Here is a 17881-nt window from a genome sequence, read left to right as displayed (position 1 = left end):
TAGCATGGACACTGCACCAAAATGGCCACTTGGGGGCTGCGAACCGAGCTGTAAACACAACATATTTCAATCTTTTCCATTTCATAGGACATGATGAACATGATGACCCTGTGGTCGCTTTATATGCACATATGATCTTTTATTGATCACCTCATATTTGCATATTTTGCATCTTAAATGCCATAGAACAATTATCTGCCAAATAGAGGATGGAAATGTGTTTTTATAGAAATTTATCTCCATAAAAGAGGCCTCTCTTCCAGTTCTTGGGAACTTCAAAGGTACTTGAGGTACTTGTAAAAACATGAAGGTTCACTACACCTTGACCAACGTAAAGTCACTCAGTGCTGCAGTGCATGTAATTTTCCATTTGCAGCTCACAGGAGCTTTAACTAAATCATACATTTCCCAGTGACAATTTATTTTACAGTAACTGTTGTCAAAACAATTGCACTGTAACAAGTCATGTAATTACAAATGTGAAATAATCAATGAAATGTAATCACTTTTATTTGTGTAAAAGAAAAAAAAAGTAGATACATTTTAAAATATCTATTGTAAAACTAGCGTTTGTACTTAATTGTTGCTCCTGCATTACAAGTAGGATTTCACAAACATGCAGATCCCATTTTAATTATGAATTAAAATGGTTTCTTTGTAGAAAATGTGGATGTTTTTGCTTAGTGGTTACAAAAACAGACTGATAAGTGATTTCTCTATTCACATGCACTGTTTTTCTCCATGTTAACAAGACACATAGTTGAACTGTCTGGATGAAATATATACTGTTGTAATTGGTTGTGTTTTACAGGTCCATTAATGTGAAGGAGAAATGGAAATAATTCATTATCCAGAAAAAATGTAGAATGTCTTTGTAATACAGTTTGCCCCAAAATGCTTGCTGAAGAAAAATAATGCATCAGTTTCAACAAAGAATCCCATTAACCACAGATATCTGGCTAAATAAAAATATACAGCATATGGATCAGATATTACAAGAAAACATCCTCTTTATAAACAGAAATGTTGCTCTGTACATAATTTATTGGTTCAGTTCACTCATTTATTCATTTAATGTACCTCATTTTACTTATTTACTGCTCATGATTAAGTGTTTTACAGTAAATTTCTCAGCGTTAACTGACTTTGGGTGAGTTTAATCTCACATTTAGTTATAAACAGTTAATATACTTCATCAGCAGCTTGGCAAAAAAACAAAAACAAAACCCAAAAATTTATTTGAAGTCCATTTCTATTTGAAAAATCTAGCCGGCTGGCAGGAAAGTAAACATGACTGGTGTATTTTAGGATGTATCTTGGACGAGTTATTGTAGGATGACAGTCAGGATCATGGTCTGTACATGCCGTGGAAGGTCACAGGGATGATGGTGTTGACCTCCGCCCTGGCGAGCTCTGTCAGTTTCATGGCGTCCAGCACCAGCAGGAAGCCTGGTCTCTCTGCCCCCGGCTTCACCACAATACTCAGCAGCACACCTGCAGCACAGAGACAGAGGAAGGGGAATATGTGTATGTTCAGATAGCCTAGTTTCAAATCCCTGAGCCACTGCTAGTCATGCAAATTCCTATAGAACCAACACTTAAGTAAAACAAAATTGCAATTCAGCCTCATTATCAGGCTTAAATTTACCAGTTTGATTTAGGGATAAGTTTATAATATGCAGGCACGGATTAGGATAAGAGTTAGATTAAACCTCTGATGTTTGTTCTCTTTTTTACTATACTAGCAGCAAGGCTCAAGGGTTTACAATGCCAGTTAAATATCTCAACAACTATTGGATGGATTGCCATGACATTTGCTACAGATATCCATTCCCAGATAATATATTCTTGTGACTTTGGTGATCTGCTATCTTTTTCTGCAGCGCCAGAATGAGATTCACATTTGTGGTTTTAAGTGAAATGTCTCAACAACCATCGAATTCATTGCCATGAAATTTGTTACAGACATTTTTAATGCCCAGATCATGAATTGTAATGACTTTGGTGATCTCTTCTCGTCTAGCGTGACCGTGGAAGCATCTTTGGCTTGATATGTTGAGTGAGGGATATGGCATGCAACAAAGCTCATTGTTTTTTAACCTTTATTTATTCATGGGAGCTTCACTGAGAGCCAGACTCTCCTTTTCTTGATCACACTCACAGTCACAACACAGTTAGACACATTCACACCTGAAAGCTGCCCAGTACAACCAGAGTCTGAGCCAACTGCTCCAGCTCCACTCCAGCTACAATGACCTACGTGTTACTCTTGAAGCTTTATGTGTGTGTGTATGTGTGAAAGTATAATTATGTGTGAGCATGTGTCCTACCATCGTCCTCCTCTGTAGCTCCTGGCGATGGTACAAACAGCGGCTCTGATGGATAACACTCGTCCTCCTGCCACACCCAGGTCTCTTTGGTCTGCACGTTCAGCTTGACTATCTACAGCAAGTCATCAGTAAACAACCAACAGCTGTTAATTAATCAACAGCAGCATCAATTATGTCACACGTCAGGCCTTAAAACTGTTTTTGTCTCCTTTTGTGAATAATTAAAGTGGTCCTACCCTGTCAGGGATGAAGTGGTTGAGTCCCAGACCGTAAGCGAAGGAATACTTCTTCCCACCACACAGAGAGTAGTTGATCTGTGGAAACTCAAAGGCTGAGAGACAGCGAGAGAGACATAATGCCGAGACAAGAGACCAAAATAAAAAAATCTGTAAGCATAATTACAAAAAAAGAGGGTTTGCTTCAGAGACAAGAAATAAATTGCATTGTTGTTTTTGTCAAGTGGCTGTTTCTAAAGTAAAGAAAGAACCTTTAAGTTAAACTTTTAATTAATTTGGGGTCTATAATATCAATGGTGCCCTGGTGGCTTGAGGCAAAGAAAGGCAATAAAGCATAAATGGCATTAAGACAAAATATAGAAGAAACACAAGACATTATAGAAAGACGCATTTAAACAGAATTTAAAAGAGTTAAATGCAAAATAAAAATAAGCTAAAAGAGATACAACAGGAGAATAAAAGTTACAGTGCAGTGCAAGATATGAATCAAAAGCCTCAAACTTTATTTAATAAAGGTGAGATTTTGTAATATGTCATTACCATCTCTTTCTCCCCTCATTTCCTGTCATCTCTGTACTGTTGACGCCAGTAAAAGCATAAAAATGCCCAAAAAGTACTAAAAGTAAAAAATTGCATGTAATGTTGTACGACATCTGTGTGAAAGTGGCCATAATCACGTAAGATACACAAAGTTGCACATTTTACAGCGTATAAATATTTGTAATTATGAGATTGCATGATGTTATTGCATATGTGTGTGTCGGTTTGCACGTGTATGACTGTACTTTGTGTGTGTGATTGTGTGGTGTGTGTATCACCTTGTCTCGGTCCAGAAAAGAGGACTTCAGGTTCTAACCAGATGGTTCCGTCGCTATGAAGAACAGCAGTAGCTGTAGTGTAGGGCAGAGAGACCAGGTTCTTTCCCTGCTCTTCCTAAACACACACACACACGCAGACATGGATTTTCACACAAACTGTTAGTACACTCCAGTCTGAGGTATAGTTTGCAAAGAATGTTAAGAAAAAGGGCCTGAACAAACTGATCCAGGATTAAGCTGCTCCACAAAGCTAATTTAGAGCTAAATGATCAGGCTAATTCAAGCCTGGTTTAAATAGTAATGATGCACATTCATTCTTCACAAAGAAGAAATTGAAATAGACAGGTGTGATGTTAACCTCTGTGGCCTCCAGCTTGACCTCCAGCATATATTAAATCATATAATATGATTAAATACAGTTAAAACAAAACTTCCATACAGTCAGAGTTTCCTTTATTGATGTGTGGATCTTACTCTGGATCATTTGTGCTTAAACCAGCTTGGATCTGTTAGAAGCAACATGACAAATCTCTCAGAGATAATTTGCGAATAAGTATTTAAATGTACAATATAAACTGGTTTGTGCAAATGTCTTTAAAAAGTTTCCTTAATTTCTTTAATTTAGTTTATGTGACATTTATGTATCATGTATGTTTTTATTTGTTTTTAATTGCTATTTGTTAATTCTTTCTTCTTCACTGTTAAGCACTTTGTAACCTTGTTGAGAAAACTGCTACATAAATAAAAGAGAGACAGAGACAAAATTAACTAAAACCTCAGTTTCTCCACCACATTTCATAATGACAGCTCACAGAACAATGACATACAAAAAGTAAACACATGAAAAATGATGTCACTAAATTGCAGTGTGTGTGTGTGTGTGTGTGTGTGTGTGTATGTGCACTCACACTGTGTATATCCAGCGGCAGTACGTATCTTCTGACCTCAGGCTGAGGAGCTCTCATCGCTGCTTTCTTCACCTCTTCCCACTCCTCCTTCAGGTTGGCGAGGTACAGGTAGTTGTACACAAATTCATGACTGTAGATAGAGAAAAAGATTAAAACCAGATAATTCACACAGACTCACACACACAACGGCACGCTCACCCTTTCCATGTGCAGAGGTCAACAACGATGAATCCGTCGTCTTCGTAGGCGTTAATATGGTGAAAGAGGTTGAAAGCTGATGTTCTGAACTTGTGGTTGCTCAGATAAGTTGCTGGGTCCTTAGTGGCCAGATGGAACCAGGTCTACAATGACACACACATACGTGAACAAAAGTGTGCAGGCAGTCACGAGTAATCAAACAAAACCTACGCTCTCCGACTTACCCCCAAGCTCTCGTTGGATTCGAAGCAGTCCATGTACGTGGCTCCTCTGACGCTCCAAGCCGACAGGAACTTGAGCAGGTTGATCTTCACCGGCTGCTCCACAAACACAAAATGGTTCTCTGTCATACCGAAACTACGGACAGACGAACAGAGAGACAAACGGACACATAAATAACCAGCGGTAGCAACTTTTTGAGCAATCACAGACACAAACAGTGAGTTGGAGAGTTTTTTGGTGAAGCTCTGTCAAACAAGTACAAATTTAAAGCAGCAGCCAAAATTATGGGATAATCTTGAATAATAAAACATACTTTAATGGTAATGTGAGTGGAGAAGAGTCATAAAGTCAGTAAACTAACTCAGTAATGTCCATTATACAGCAATATTTACCTAAAGTTTGCTAGCTAACATTAGCCACCATATACTACTAGTCATACCAGACCAATTAAAGGCAATATTCTTTATTTTTCTTATGGTCAACAAGTATTGTGTGTGCATCTAAAGCCTGATACACCTTATTTCTCTGTGCTGAATACCTCCACTGTTGTCCAAAAACTATTAAATTGCAAACTAAACGTTCAGAGCAGCAACGTTCTGGTTTTTGACTTATAAGGAGCATTTCTAGATACGTTAACCACAAGTTTCGGAAGTTTAACACAGATATCCGACATCATAACAGGAAATCACAAAAAGCAAGATATTTCCCCTTTAAGGTTGTAGCAGCAAAACCCTTGAGTGTACTGAAGTCAACAAAGGTGCATTTTATTGCCTCTGAATTCAATTTTTTATCTGTAAAAGAAAGTATGTTCTATTTCAAAAGTCACATAGTCTCACTCCAAAGTACAGACTTTGTCAAATATCACAGTGTATTTATGAGAAATGGAGGAGCTACCTCTGTACCTGTGTATGTAGGAGGGTTTTAACCTCTCACTGCTGGGGAGTTGAACCAGGACCTGGGATTTCTCTAAGGGGTCTGACTTGTCTGGAAACACAAAGATACCCAGAGTCAGTGTGACACTGCAGGCAACAATATTAATACTGACAGTCAAGTATGATATTAGTGTTGTCTTTCCTTCTTTGTCTCTCTTTGTCCTCTCTCTTTTCATCTATTCATCTATCAAGGTTTCTCCCTTTCTTTTTTCCTTCCTTATCCATTCTGGCTCTATTACTATCTATTCTTTCCATCTATCTATGTTACTTTTACCTCTGTTTCTCTATCTCTGTCTCTTTTTATTTTACAGCTATGTATGTTCCTTCCTTCCTTTCTTTCTTCCTCTCATTCTTATCTATGTTTCTTTCTATCTTATCCATCTATCCATCGTGAATTACTGTATGAACAAAACTGACCTTTCTGAGCAGGTGGGATCTTGACGATGTTATAAGCCAGACTCATGTTCTTGCCAAAGCAGTTGCCAATGTTGTAGACTGTGCCATCTGCGTCCATGTGGGGATGGGCAGTCACCCCATTCACTGAGAGGTACTTACACAGGTCCACCTATAATATAAATACATGTACACAAGGCAGAGAATGAATAGAACTGGTGAAGAGTCAGAGTCATGATAAAGGTGTGATAAAATGTCCTGTTGCTATTGCACATCACATTTGTATATGTAATACTTAAAAAGTAACCCTGGTACTTAAATAGTAATATTGTATTTACGGATTCTGAAACTACATGAAAATCACAACTTTTATTGGGGCAATTTTGTCCCCAAGTCCAACAGATTCATTCGTATGATGTAAACCAATCAGCTCTCACCTTCTTTAAAGTCTCCAGAGAATCTGGATCAATCTTGGTGATGTAATTGGTCTCTGTGACAGCGTAGAAGTCTTCACCGATTGGATAGACGTTCACTAAGCAGTTATCGGTCACCTCAATGCCTCTGAAGTAAGTAAAGAATCTGCACAGACACATCGACATGGAGAAGTGGTAGTTAGTCGATATCCAGTCTTATTCTTTATGGACCGCACTGTTGACAGTATTCAGTATTTAGACTTCAGACATTAGTGAAAAGTTACACACATAAAGCTGACATGACTTGTGAATATACCTAAACACTTGAGCCCCTTTTAACCTGCTGCACTGCCTCGAAGGGTCACGCACTACGTCCCCAGCAGGGCCCCTACTGAGTGTGGGCCCTGGGGCGGCCGCCCCCTCTGCCCCTGCGGTCGCTCCATTTATGCCTATAGGTGTTCAATTGGCTTGAGAGCTGGTGACTGCGAAGGCCACAGCGTATGATTCACATCATTTTCATACTAATCAGACCGTTCAGTGACTCCTAGTGAACCTATGAATTGGGGCAGTCATCCTGGAAGAGACCACTCCCATCAGGATAGAAATGTTTCATTATAGGATAAAGGTGATGACTCAGAACAACTTTGTATTGATTTGCAGTGACCCTTCCCTCTAAGCGGACAAGTGGACCCAAACAATGCCAGCAAAATGCCCCCCACAGCATAACAGAGCCACCAGATCCCCTCACCATAGGGGTCAAGCACTCAGACCTATACCAGTTTTTCCTTTAATTTCTCAGCCGTCTGTATATATAGGCTATTGTAGGATGATATCAATAAATTCATAATGGGCATAAATTAAAGCAACAATTTGCCATGAAGACATGTTATAAAACCATGTATCTTTTCTAAAAAACATGAGGCATTATCAGTGTGTTCATCTTTGGGAAACTGTTGACTTGCTTGATGAACCTTCAACACTGTAGTTCGTAATTTTCGCCGCTAGATGGAGCGTGCTTCTTGGTGACATCACCTTTGTTAAATCCCAAAACTCCGACGGATGCAAGTGCATCTCGCCGGGTGCGGTGGCGCGCGCCTGTAATCCAAGCCACCGGGAGGCTGAGGCTGGAGGATCGTTTGAGCTCAGGAGCTCTGAGCTGCAGCGGACTATGCAGATCGGGTGTCCGCGCTAAGTTCGGTATCGATATGGTGCTCCTGGGGGAGCCCGGGAACACCAGGTCGTCTAAGGAGGGGTGCACCGGCCCAGGTCGGAGACGGAGCAGGTCAAAGCCCCCGTGCCGCTCAGTAGTGGGATCGCGCCTGTGAATAGACGCTGTAGTCCAGCCTGAGTAATACAGCGGGACCCAGTCTTTTTACACTCTGCACACTTTACAACAAACAGCTTTGACAACGCACGCGCTCAAACATCATGTGTTTATAGTTAAAACAGCTTCATGTTCCATCAGAAACCTCAGAAAGCAATGCTGTTTAGTTTGTCCCATACTGCCTCCACCTGGAGAAGACGAGCAACTACTATCAGTGCAGCACCACAGATACATATCAATATAACACTATAACTATATTGTGTTATAACTATTTTGTTATAAACTATAACACAAGTTTTCCAGTGGTGGAGGAAGTATTTGGATCCTTTGCTTAAGTAAAAGTACTAATACAGAAATGTAAAAATGCTCCATTACAAGTAAATGTCCTGCATGAAAAATCCTACTCAAGTAAAAGTACATAAGTATTAGCAGCAAACTGTAGTTAAAGTATTGCAGTAAAAGTAGTGGTTTGTTCCCTCTGACTGATATATTATTATATATGACATCATTAGATTATTAATAGTGAAGCATCAGTGTTAGAGCAGCATGTTACTGTTGTAGCTGCTGGAGGTGGAGCTAGTTTAAACTACTTTATATACAGTTAGCTAGTTTAGTCCAGTGATTCCCAACCTAGGGGTTTGGCCCATCCCAAGGGTCACCAGATAGATAGATTTATGTACATTTATGTACATTTATGTACTTTTGACACACTGTGCAGGACACACTTGATTGAGATGTTTGCCACATCACTGGGTTCACATCACTGGTCAACTTTATTGTCAAACTCAGTCCATTAGAAGTCCATTAGAGTCCATTAGAAAAAACATACAATACATACATTAAAATAAAAATTTAAAAAATCGCCACTTTTTAAAAAAATATATACTTCAAAAAGATATTCCCTCATTTGTTGTTTTGATGATGGTGGTGGAGAGCTCTGTCTAACACATCGGTCCAAAATCTCCCATAGGCAGGGGCGAAGCACAGAGGGGCGCAGCATTCTCTAGGGGCCCTTCTGATTAAGTCATTTTAAAATTCAGAACTGTAAAACAGCGATATATCCTATCTATAAACACAAATCGTCACTTATTGTGCCGAGCAGGCCTCAGGTTGCCAGTCGTGTTCAAATGTTTCAGCTCTGAGAACAGCATGCGGTGCTCTATGTGCACTGATTGACGAATAGTTCAGCATCACCACCAATAAACAGTGACAGGCCAGGTGCACTGTCTCAATACCATGTCTTTCTTACACAGGAATAACATAAACATTAAACAGAAATGGCGGTCTACAACACTGCACACTTTAAGTTAATAAAGACTAATTATGGATGTTTCACTCACTAATTGTTGTCCCTGCTCAGCCTGCTCTAGTTTAGTGCAACGTCAGTCCACCATCCTCCATAGAGCAAAATAATCCGAACAGTTTAACAAACTTTGCACATATCACGCTCCCTTTTTAAAACTTCATCCTCCTCTCCTTCATGGTGGCAAACCTGCCAACCACTAAACAAGTGTTTATGTCCCGCTCAACGCACGGCAAAGTGAGGTTGGATAGTTTGGCCTCATCCACACACGAATGCACAATAGCTCTTAAGACTCAGACAGCTGAAACTTCGTCTGGCGAGTTTCATTCACCCCAAACATAAAAAGACATGAATATTTCATATTTTGACTCAAGTTTTCCATGAGGTCAGTCATTAACTTTGAATCACTGTTTCTGCAGACTTCACGTCACACGGAGTCAACAAGCAGCAATATGGACAGCGCCACTCTGCCATTGCAACCCACATTGTGGCCTAGAGGGGTCGCACACTACGTCCCCAGCGGGGCCCCTACTGAGCGTGTGCCCTGGGGCGGCCACCCCCTCAGCCCCTGCAGTCGCTCCACTAATGGCTGCTATGTAACAAGCAGCAAATTGTAACTCTGTTTGGAACATCTCATCCATTCCCGATGTTTGAATGTTTCAATCCACAGAGAGCAGTGCAGCAGCTGTTTTCTGCACTATGTAATTGATTCGATTATGTCTGATCAATAGTCAGGGTTCAGGCTCACCTGGAGAAGATGTTTTTGCAGGGGTCTGGGTAAGCTGCCGTGCCAAACTCAGTGATGACAACTCTGTTCTCTGCCATGGCACGAACATATGCATCTGTCTTAATAAACCTGTGCAGAAAGATAACAAACATATATACCGTAATGTGACAGAGAACTATGAAGACACAAGATATTTATTTTCTATTCACCTTGAGTAAACTGTCTTATTATGAAAGCCATGAAACACACCACTGATTCTGCTTAACAGAAGAATTTTTGTGGTCTGTGGCTCCAGTTTTGATTTTTTAATTTTTTTTCCCTTCCTTTGCAACATTCCAGTTTGGATGTGGATACTGTCTACTCTTTTCCTCAGCAGCAAACATCTGCACTAACAAAAATTACATGTCAGATTAAAAGCAATCTGGTTACCAAAAAGTAATCAGTAGTTCATGTGAGTAAATTTAATTCACGGTGTATAACAGACGTTAAAGTCATATAAAAACACAAAAGAAAGAAATGAGAGAAAGAAACAAAAGCAGAAAAAGGGAAGTGCTTTGTAAGATAATGAGCACTGTGCTTACTTCCTGTAGTAGGTCACCTGACCGTTCTTCAGGTCAAACTTGTGCATGAGAGCCTGTCCGTCAAACAGATGGTAGAAAGGTTCGTCCCCTACTTCGAAAAGACCCGGTCCCATCCTGAGAAGACTGCCGCCCAGCCATGATGGTAAAACACCTGCAAGCACACACAGAATGACGTATGCTGTAGTTTAGTGATTGTGCTTATATACACATGATTTATAAATATCTACATTTTATAATAATGACAACCTCAATAACTAGCTTATAGATAGATAGATAGATGAGAAGTTTGATATCACTCTTGAGTGGAATCAATCTTCTTTAAGTCTCAACCAGAAAGCTACAAGTCCTTTAATGTCATACTAATTTCCTAGATTTTTCTGAGTAATTTGCAAGTATTTACTGTTTAATTTTTATATTGCAAAAAGGGTGGTGCAATTTAGTACGAATTATACAAAAAAAAAAGGAAGTGTGAAGTTGGTTGAGTTGGTAAGTACTCAATATATTTGGGTTCATATATAGTTGTATATTTGCAAAAATAAAACTTAATAAATTTGATTCTTAACTGATGAAGTTTTCAGTGTGTAGTTTTGTGTGTCAAACTACATATTAGCATATTTGATTCTTTCTTATCTAAAACTATAATGAGCACATTATATTGTTTACTACCAACATTACATGACCCTTTCAAAATAATGTCCCAATAACTGACAATTACACAGCAGCTGCTTCTAGAATAATATACCCTGGAAATTAGTAGAAAAGTAACAGATCTCTCTGTTAAAGAATTGTTAAGAATATAATTTATTAAGAACTTTTGCAAATTGATAACTAAACCTAAAATGGTTCAAATCATGTACAAAGGTATAATCAATTAGTACCTGAAAGTATCCAAAAGCTGTTTTGTATGTTCAAGAAGTAATTAGTGAGGACCAATGTAAAAATATCAATGTATTACAGTCAAAGGAGTTAATTTATGGAACAGCTGTAGTGAAGAACTGAAAACATGTGAAACATTTAGTACATTTAAACAAACGTTTAAAAATAACATATTAAACAAATATGAAATGGACGATCAGAGAGAGCGACTGGCATATTAGGACAGGCTACAGGATCTGTGAGCTGTTATGGATCTGTGTTGTTTTGTTCTGTATTGTTTTGTTTTTGTTTGTTTCGATTGTTTTGTTTATGCCTTGTTTCAATTGTTTTGTTTTGTTGTGCTGTTTTGAGCTGCTCTATTTAAGTATCTGTCTCTTTTTCTGTGTTTATATATGTATGAAAAATGACTTTGTATATGCAAACTGAAAAAATAAATTCTAAATTCTAAATTTCTACGTATAAAATTAAAAGACCTGTCAAATAGAGCGTTACCTTGTATTTCCTGAAATGTCAAATTATTTCAACATTAGTGACATTAACAGAGACTCTCTATTGTCAACTATAAAATAAAGTTGAACATCCTGTTGTGTTTCCTACCAGTGATCTTAGCAGGTGTCGGTTCATTCAGCTCCTCCACAGTCTCAAAGATCTTCTTGTAGCCTGCTGCTGGATGCTCCACTCTGACAACAATCAATAACTGAATTTAATAAAAATAATTCCACAACATAACAAAACTTGACTTGTCACTTGAAGCAAAGGTGTTACTGATAACAATAACAATGGCTCTGTTCTATTCAAGTGTCCTAGTACGTGATGACAGTGTGACAGCGAGCCAGCAAGCACAATACCAGGACCCTGAAACTGAGGCAGCTGCTTCTTTTCTACTGTGAAAGGCCTTTTACATTACAGTAACTTGACTCTCTAAACTACAAAGGAGCTCAGATTTAAAGTTCCCTCTTGAACTTGGTCCATTTAGTTGCTGTTCTGGAGCTTTTGATTGCATCACACAATCTTCCACAGGAGGTGGAAGTGCGCAGTTGTTATGGGATTAAAGTTTTTTAAAATTAAAATGTTGTATAAAATGTAGACTGCTCTACCTTTTAATTTATGTCCTGATTAAATATCTTATTTTCTTCCCCTTGAGAAGCTGTCGATGGAAAGCAATCATACTTTCTAAGATTTTTGGTCACCTTGTATCTTATATTTGGAAAATGCAAAATGCAAAAAAGAGTTTTTATAAGAAATATTGTTTAATGGACATTTTGTATCTTGGCTTATTGTATACAATTGAAGCACTGTTTTTGTTCTTTGTTTGTGGCCTGGGGTTGAGGGAATGATGAAATGTGTGGACTGCATTGTTTGTAGTATCTGCTGTTCAATGAAATGGAAAATAATCATAAAAAAATATATTAGAAAGAAAAAGTAGTATATTAAAATAATCAAAGCAGTCCATTAAAGTGTCCAGAAAAATGGAAACTTGAACATCCAAACTAAATCTGCTGAGGAAGATTATGTGATATGGAAATCTGCAGAACAGCTACTGAATGGATCTTGCAGTGAGATTATTCTTTAAAAAAGCTGAATGGTTGATAAAATTTTCACGACAGGGTAGTTTTTGTTAGGAGGTAATAACTGAAGACAGGAACAAAGAAAGACAGCTTGGAGGATTGACTATTGCTGTAAAATGCTAAATGATAATAAGAAATGGTGGGAGTTTTGCATCCAGAAAACCAGACCCTCATTTTGCCATTAGCCCTGAAAAACTGCACAAATGACGTTTGTCTGCATCTCCTTTGATACCATAAAACCAGCAAAAGATTTAAGAAGTCCAGAGGCTGCAGCAGAAACTCAGGTATTTAACCGAGGTATTTTTCAACGGTGCAGATATCATCGTTTTTAAGTTTTATTGTGTGTCTCACTGCTGCATTTTTTTCCTGCTGCGTTTGATTTTTGTCCTGTTTACAGTTAAAAAAGAAGTGGAGGAAGTCTTGTGGAAAACTTTACATAATCCAAAACCCACACAGTTGACTCATCATCAAGTCTTTTTCTACAGAAAAACAAGAAACGTCACAGAGTGGCGTCTGTAAGCTGCTTTCTGTTATATCAACACATTTCAGCCTTGAAAGGTAATTTCCAAAAAAATGTGTTTTGTGTTTAAGTTTCTAACCTTTTACATGCAAAACCATTAAAGAAAAGAATGGGAAAGCTTTACTCACCGGCTGACCATGCTGCTTTATGTTCTTCACTCACTTTCTGTACACAAACATACACACACACAAGCTTACTGAAGAGACTCCAGGCTGCATTTAAACCACACACAGATTTCTTGTGGCGACAGATTGAAACTGGGCCCCCTCCTCCCTTCTCCTTTTCCTCTCCTCCACCCCCTTCTTTCATTTTCTCCTCCCCTCCTCACTTCGCCATCTCTCTCTCCTCCTCTTTTTTTCCTTTCATGCCTTTTGCTCCAGAACTCCCACTTTTCCCTTTTCCAACTCCCTCTACTCTTCCTCCTGCAGCCCTCCTCCTCCTCCTCTGGTCTTAACCAGATCCGAACAAGCCAGCTTTGTCTTCTCTCCTTTCAGCCGTCTGGCCCTCGACTCCATGCAGAAATGTTCTCTGGGCCCCCAAAACAAGAAAACAAGTTCTTTGCCAACCTGAGAACACTAACACACAAACACCTACCAGTGATGTGGGGTCAAAGTAATAAAGTCAGCTTTTAAAAGTAGAGTGCTGTTGTTTGTACGTGGATATGCGTGTTAAAGGATCGTTTCTAATTGGTTCCAGACAGCTTAGAGAAACTATTTTAACTGGCGAGCTGCGGTGGGAGAGAGCCGCAGAAAAAAAAGAGGGAGGGAGTGAATAATCGACCATGTCTGTCTTATTGTCTGTCTGTCTGTCTCTGTCATCTTGACAAAAGAAAGCAGAATAAAAGATGAAAGGATGAATTAAAACAAATGGTTGCATTAATAAGAAAGGGCAGTAATCTGTCATCTGTTGTCTCATTGCTGCTGAGGGCAGGTTAAGAAACTGATGCTATTGTTTTCCTGCTGATCTCGCAGTGTAAACTGCTGAAAATGCAATTTCAGAAGAAATTGCATGTGATTGCTGAAAGCTGAAATTGATTGCATTGCATTGCTGGAAGCTGAAGAGTACTGAAATTCTAGAGTAACTTTGCCTGCAAATGGGATCAAACTTACAAGGTATTTCTGCAATGTTTTTCATTTTTTTGTGCACATTTATATATTTATTTAACATTCTAGCAATATTTTATAATTTTTTTTTATTTTACAACAGTTGGACTGTATAAATGCAGATAATGTCTGTCAGATAAATATCTGTATTTAAAAAAGAATCTTTGTAGAATAATAATTTTTTTTTTTACAGTTATTTGATGGTAAGTGTTTGGCAACTTTTGCTGCCAGATGTTTTATCATTTTTTAACTTTTTTTTTTTTTTTTTTTTTTAACTTTATTTAAATTAAATTTATTTTAAGTTTTTCTGTAAAAAAACAGAAAGTTGCCTTAATTTTACATTCAGTAATAGGATGTGTATTATTTGTATTTTTACATAGAATTCAATGTAATTTAACATTCAAGACCATTAAGTAATTGAATAATCCTGTTAAAAACTATAATATTCCATTATATTAATTAACAGATTACAGCCTTTATTTTATGGTGAATATTTTTAATAAAAATAATTTACTGTATTTTTATCGCATTTACACTTAATGTAGAAAAAACAAAAAAAAACTGTAAAATAATACAGTGAATTTCTGTGAAATAACTTTTCTTTTTTACAGTGCAGCAATGCACTGAGCTAACGTGACACAGCAGACAGTAAGCAAGATCAGATTTTCATATTAAGACTTTCAATAAAAATGCATAAAAATAAGGGTTGCAGCTCCGACATTCTTATAATAATAAGGGGACCTGGACTTGCTGAGCATGATGACATACAATATGTTTACAAAGTGTTCGAAGGAGGAGAGAATCTGTAAGTTTGAGAAATGGGAGACTGAGGAGGTGCACAGCCTGCAGATTGAGCTTGACAGCGCTCTCCCTATCAATTAAGGTTTAAATCTCAAAAACAAAAACTAGAACATATGGGAAATATATTTCTATTTTGACAGAGAGGAAGCTTGTGGCAACATTTTGAGGTATGATATGTGCTTGAAGATTTAACTGTGGGAGTGAGACATTTTTTTTTTCTGGTCTTAAAATATTTCTGCTCTACACTGTGTCTGATCCATGACACACTGATGAGGTCTGAAAACTGCTGTGAAAGCCCTAACTTTGGGTTTATATTGCTCCAAAAGTACAAAAGGTATCACAACACTGAATACAACTTTGACAATTTAAAGTTTTGTGAATGTTTTAAAGTTTGAAAGGGGTCTGTAGGATAAGGGATGTCTAAGAAGTTGAGTTTCAAAGTGACAAAGGTTCCAACTGAGTTGTATAATTCCCCCCATAGACTGCTATTGTAAATTCTGATGTTTAAAATGTAATATAAACTTACTAGAATATGTCAAAAAACAGAAAAGTAATAGCACACATCTGCTGAATGAGCTGCACAGTTTGACATTTGAATGGTTTTTCTAGTGTGCAGCAGCTGAAAAGGGACAGAAAACATACAGAATGTGAAATAAGAAGTAGCAGAACAATAAAGCATGACAAGAACAAAGTATGATTGCTTTCAGCAACTGTAATCAATAACTGTGTGTGTGGGTGGGTGGGGGTGGGGATGGGGGGGTGACATAAGGGCTGACAAAAATGTGTCCATGAGAGGAGCAAGCATGGAAATCAGACTGAGAATTTAATTGCTGAATTGTAGCGCCCCCTGTTGGTAGAATTGGATCAAATGTTACACACTTGTGCGATGTGGCTGTATGTACAACATTCCCAAATTTGGTTGCGATTGAATTCTGCATTGAAGAGTTATGGCCCGTAAAGTGCATTAGGCCACGCCTTCAAATTTTTGGTAATCAATTACAGACAAATGCTAAGCAATATCAAAAAACAAACTTAGAAGTTTTGTTCAGAATCATCTAAATATGGTACAAATTTGGTGAAAATTGGATGAAACATGCTAATAGAGGCAAAAAATGTGTTTACCAAAAAATCCAAAATGGAAAATTTGTATCAGCACAATTGTACCTCAGTACAAAATGTTTCTTCTACTCCCAACAGTTCATGAGTTATTTATTATGTGATTGCTTGCTGCAATGCTCATCACGCCCCACAACTCAGTTTGTGTTGCACAGAATGAACAACATATTTGTGATTTTGCTATTAGCTTTGACACTTTGGGGGCTAAAATGCTAAAAGCTAAAAGTCTGACCTCAGGATGGAATTAATTTAAATTTAAACAGTCAATTTTGACCTTTTATACCCACTTTCACAGTGTAATGGACACTTGTATTTTGGGTTTGATAACCTTCATTATGCCCAAAAAGGCAGTTTTTTTTTTATCATTTAAAACCTGCCTCTTCATATATGTTACCAAGGTATTATTTTATATATAATTTTGCCATGCTTTTCTATACTATCACTTTGCTATCTTGGTCAATTCTGTACATCTATTGCATGTTTGTCCGCTCTGGAAGAGGGATCTCTCTGTTGCTCTTCCTAAGAATTCTTCCAATTTTTCCCTGTTAAAGGTTTTAGGGAGTTTTTCCTTACTTGAATCGAGGGTTTAAGGATAAAAGATGTTGTATTGCGGTACAGATTGTAAAGCCCCCTGAGGCAAATTTGTGATTTGTGACATTAGACTATATAAATGTGTATATAAAAGTGTTTTCAATATCCAATGAATTCTCCAGGACTCATCCCGAAGCACTTTTCTGCTTAGAAATTAGGTAGTTTTTAGTGATTACATAACACACAGTGACCATGAAAATCGCCAGACAGTGTTGCTGATTTATAACGATAACTCGTTGATCATTTAGCGAGTAACTAAGTGATTCATGGTTTTCAAAACTTGATTAAACTCTGCCAAACCATTAAAATTACATACTATTTACACCTATTTCTCAGGTCATTGTAGCTGAGTCTTAACCTCTTTTTGGTCACTTGTAGTTTCAAAAAAGTTCCTGTGAACCATTTAGTCTTAGTGACAGGTGTGTAGGATTAAAACCTCTTGAAATGATCACTTGAACTCACTTTAATAACACAATGTTTTAGTCCTCAGACCTTCATCATCAATATAAAAACAGTTATCAGTATCAGTATTTACCCGGGAAAATCCCGCCAGTCAAGCCAGTAACCCAATATGTATATAAATTAAGGTCAATAAGCTAATCCAATAGAAAAACAAGCAGGACACTCAGCTCTTGCAATTACATAAATAATTAATATACATATATTACAAAAGATGAATTAGCATTACACAATAGGGCCCTAAATCCCCAAATCCCATATGACCCAATGTAGCCTATAATCTGAGGCAGAAAAAGGCACTACAGGTCATCTAAAAATGGGCCAAACAGTTAGTAGCAAAATTATTCTCATGTAGTCTTTGTATGGATGGCGCTGTTTGTTCACATGAATTTTACCTGATGAAGGTCTGAGGAGCTAAATGTTGTGTTATTAAAATGGATTCAAGTGATGGACAGTGTGCAG

At 37.8% G+C, this 17881-nt stretch overlaps 1 protein-coding gene across 1 annotated transcript; it reads right to left on the bottom strand.

The window, feature by feature from the left end:
• Positions 1–488: 488 nt before the first annotated feature.
• Positions 489–13605, bottom strand: LOC122989676 (retinal Mueller cells isomerohydrolase-like). The gene is made up of 14 exons (XM_044362701.1): positions 13478–13605; positions 11859–11941; positions 10386–10536; positions 9826–9933; positions 6475–6616; positions 6062–6209; positions 5615–5696; positions 4715–4847; positions 4491–4633; positions 4293–4422; positions 3385–3499; positions 2567–2661; positions 2331–2442; positions 489–1494 (listed from the first exon to the last, which is right to left on the bottom strand). Exons 1-14 carry the CDS (start codon positions 13486–13488, stop codon positions 1349–1351), a joined length of 1599 nt encoding a protein of 532 aa, XP_044218636.1. The 5' UTR covers positions 13489–13605; the 3' UTR covers positions 489–1348.
• Between the last annotated feature and the right edge of the window lie 4276 nt (positions 13606–17881).

This window comes from Thunnus albacares, chromosome 9, assembly GCF_914725855.1.
Source record: "Thunnus albacares chromosome 9, fThuAlb1.1, whole genome shotgun sequence".
NCBI lineage: Eukaryota > Metazoa > Chordata > Actinopteri > Scombriformes > Scombridae > Thunnus > Thunnus albacares.
Note: the sequence above shows the minus strand (reverse complement) of the source record. Positions and strands in the feature narration are given on the sequence as shown.

Excerpts from the sequence above, each read along its gene's own strand:
- LOC122989676 (XM_044362701.1), bottom strand. Across the intron at positions 2,662-3,384 it reads CTTTTCTGGACCGAGACAAG|CCTTTGAGTTTCCACAGATC; the intron begins GTGATACACACA and ends GCTGTCTCTCAG. Across the intron at positions 1,495-2,330 it reads AGCTACAGAGGAGGACGATG|GTGTGCTGCTGAGTATTGTG; the intron begins GTAGGACACATG and ends TCTGTGCTGCAG.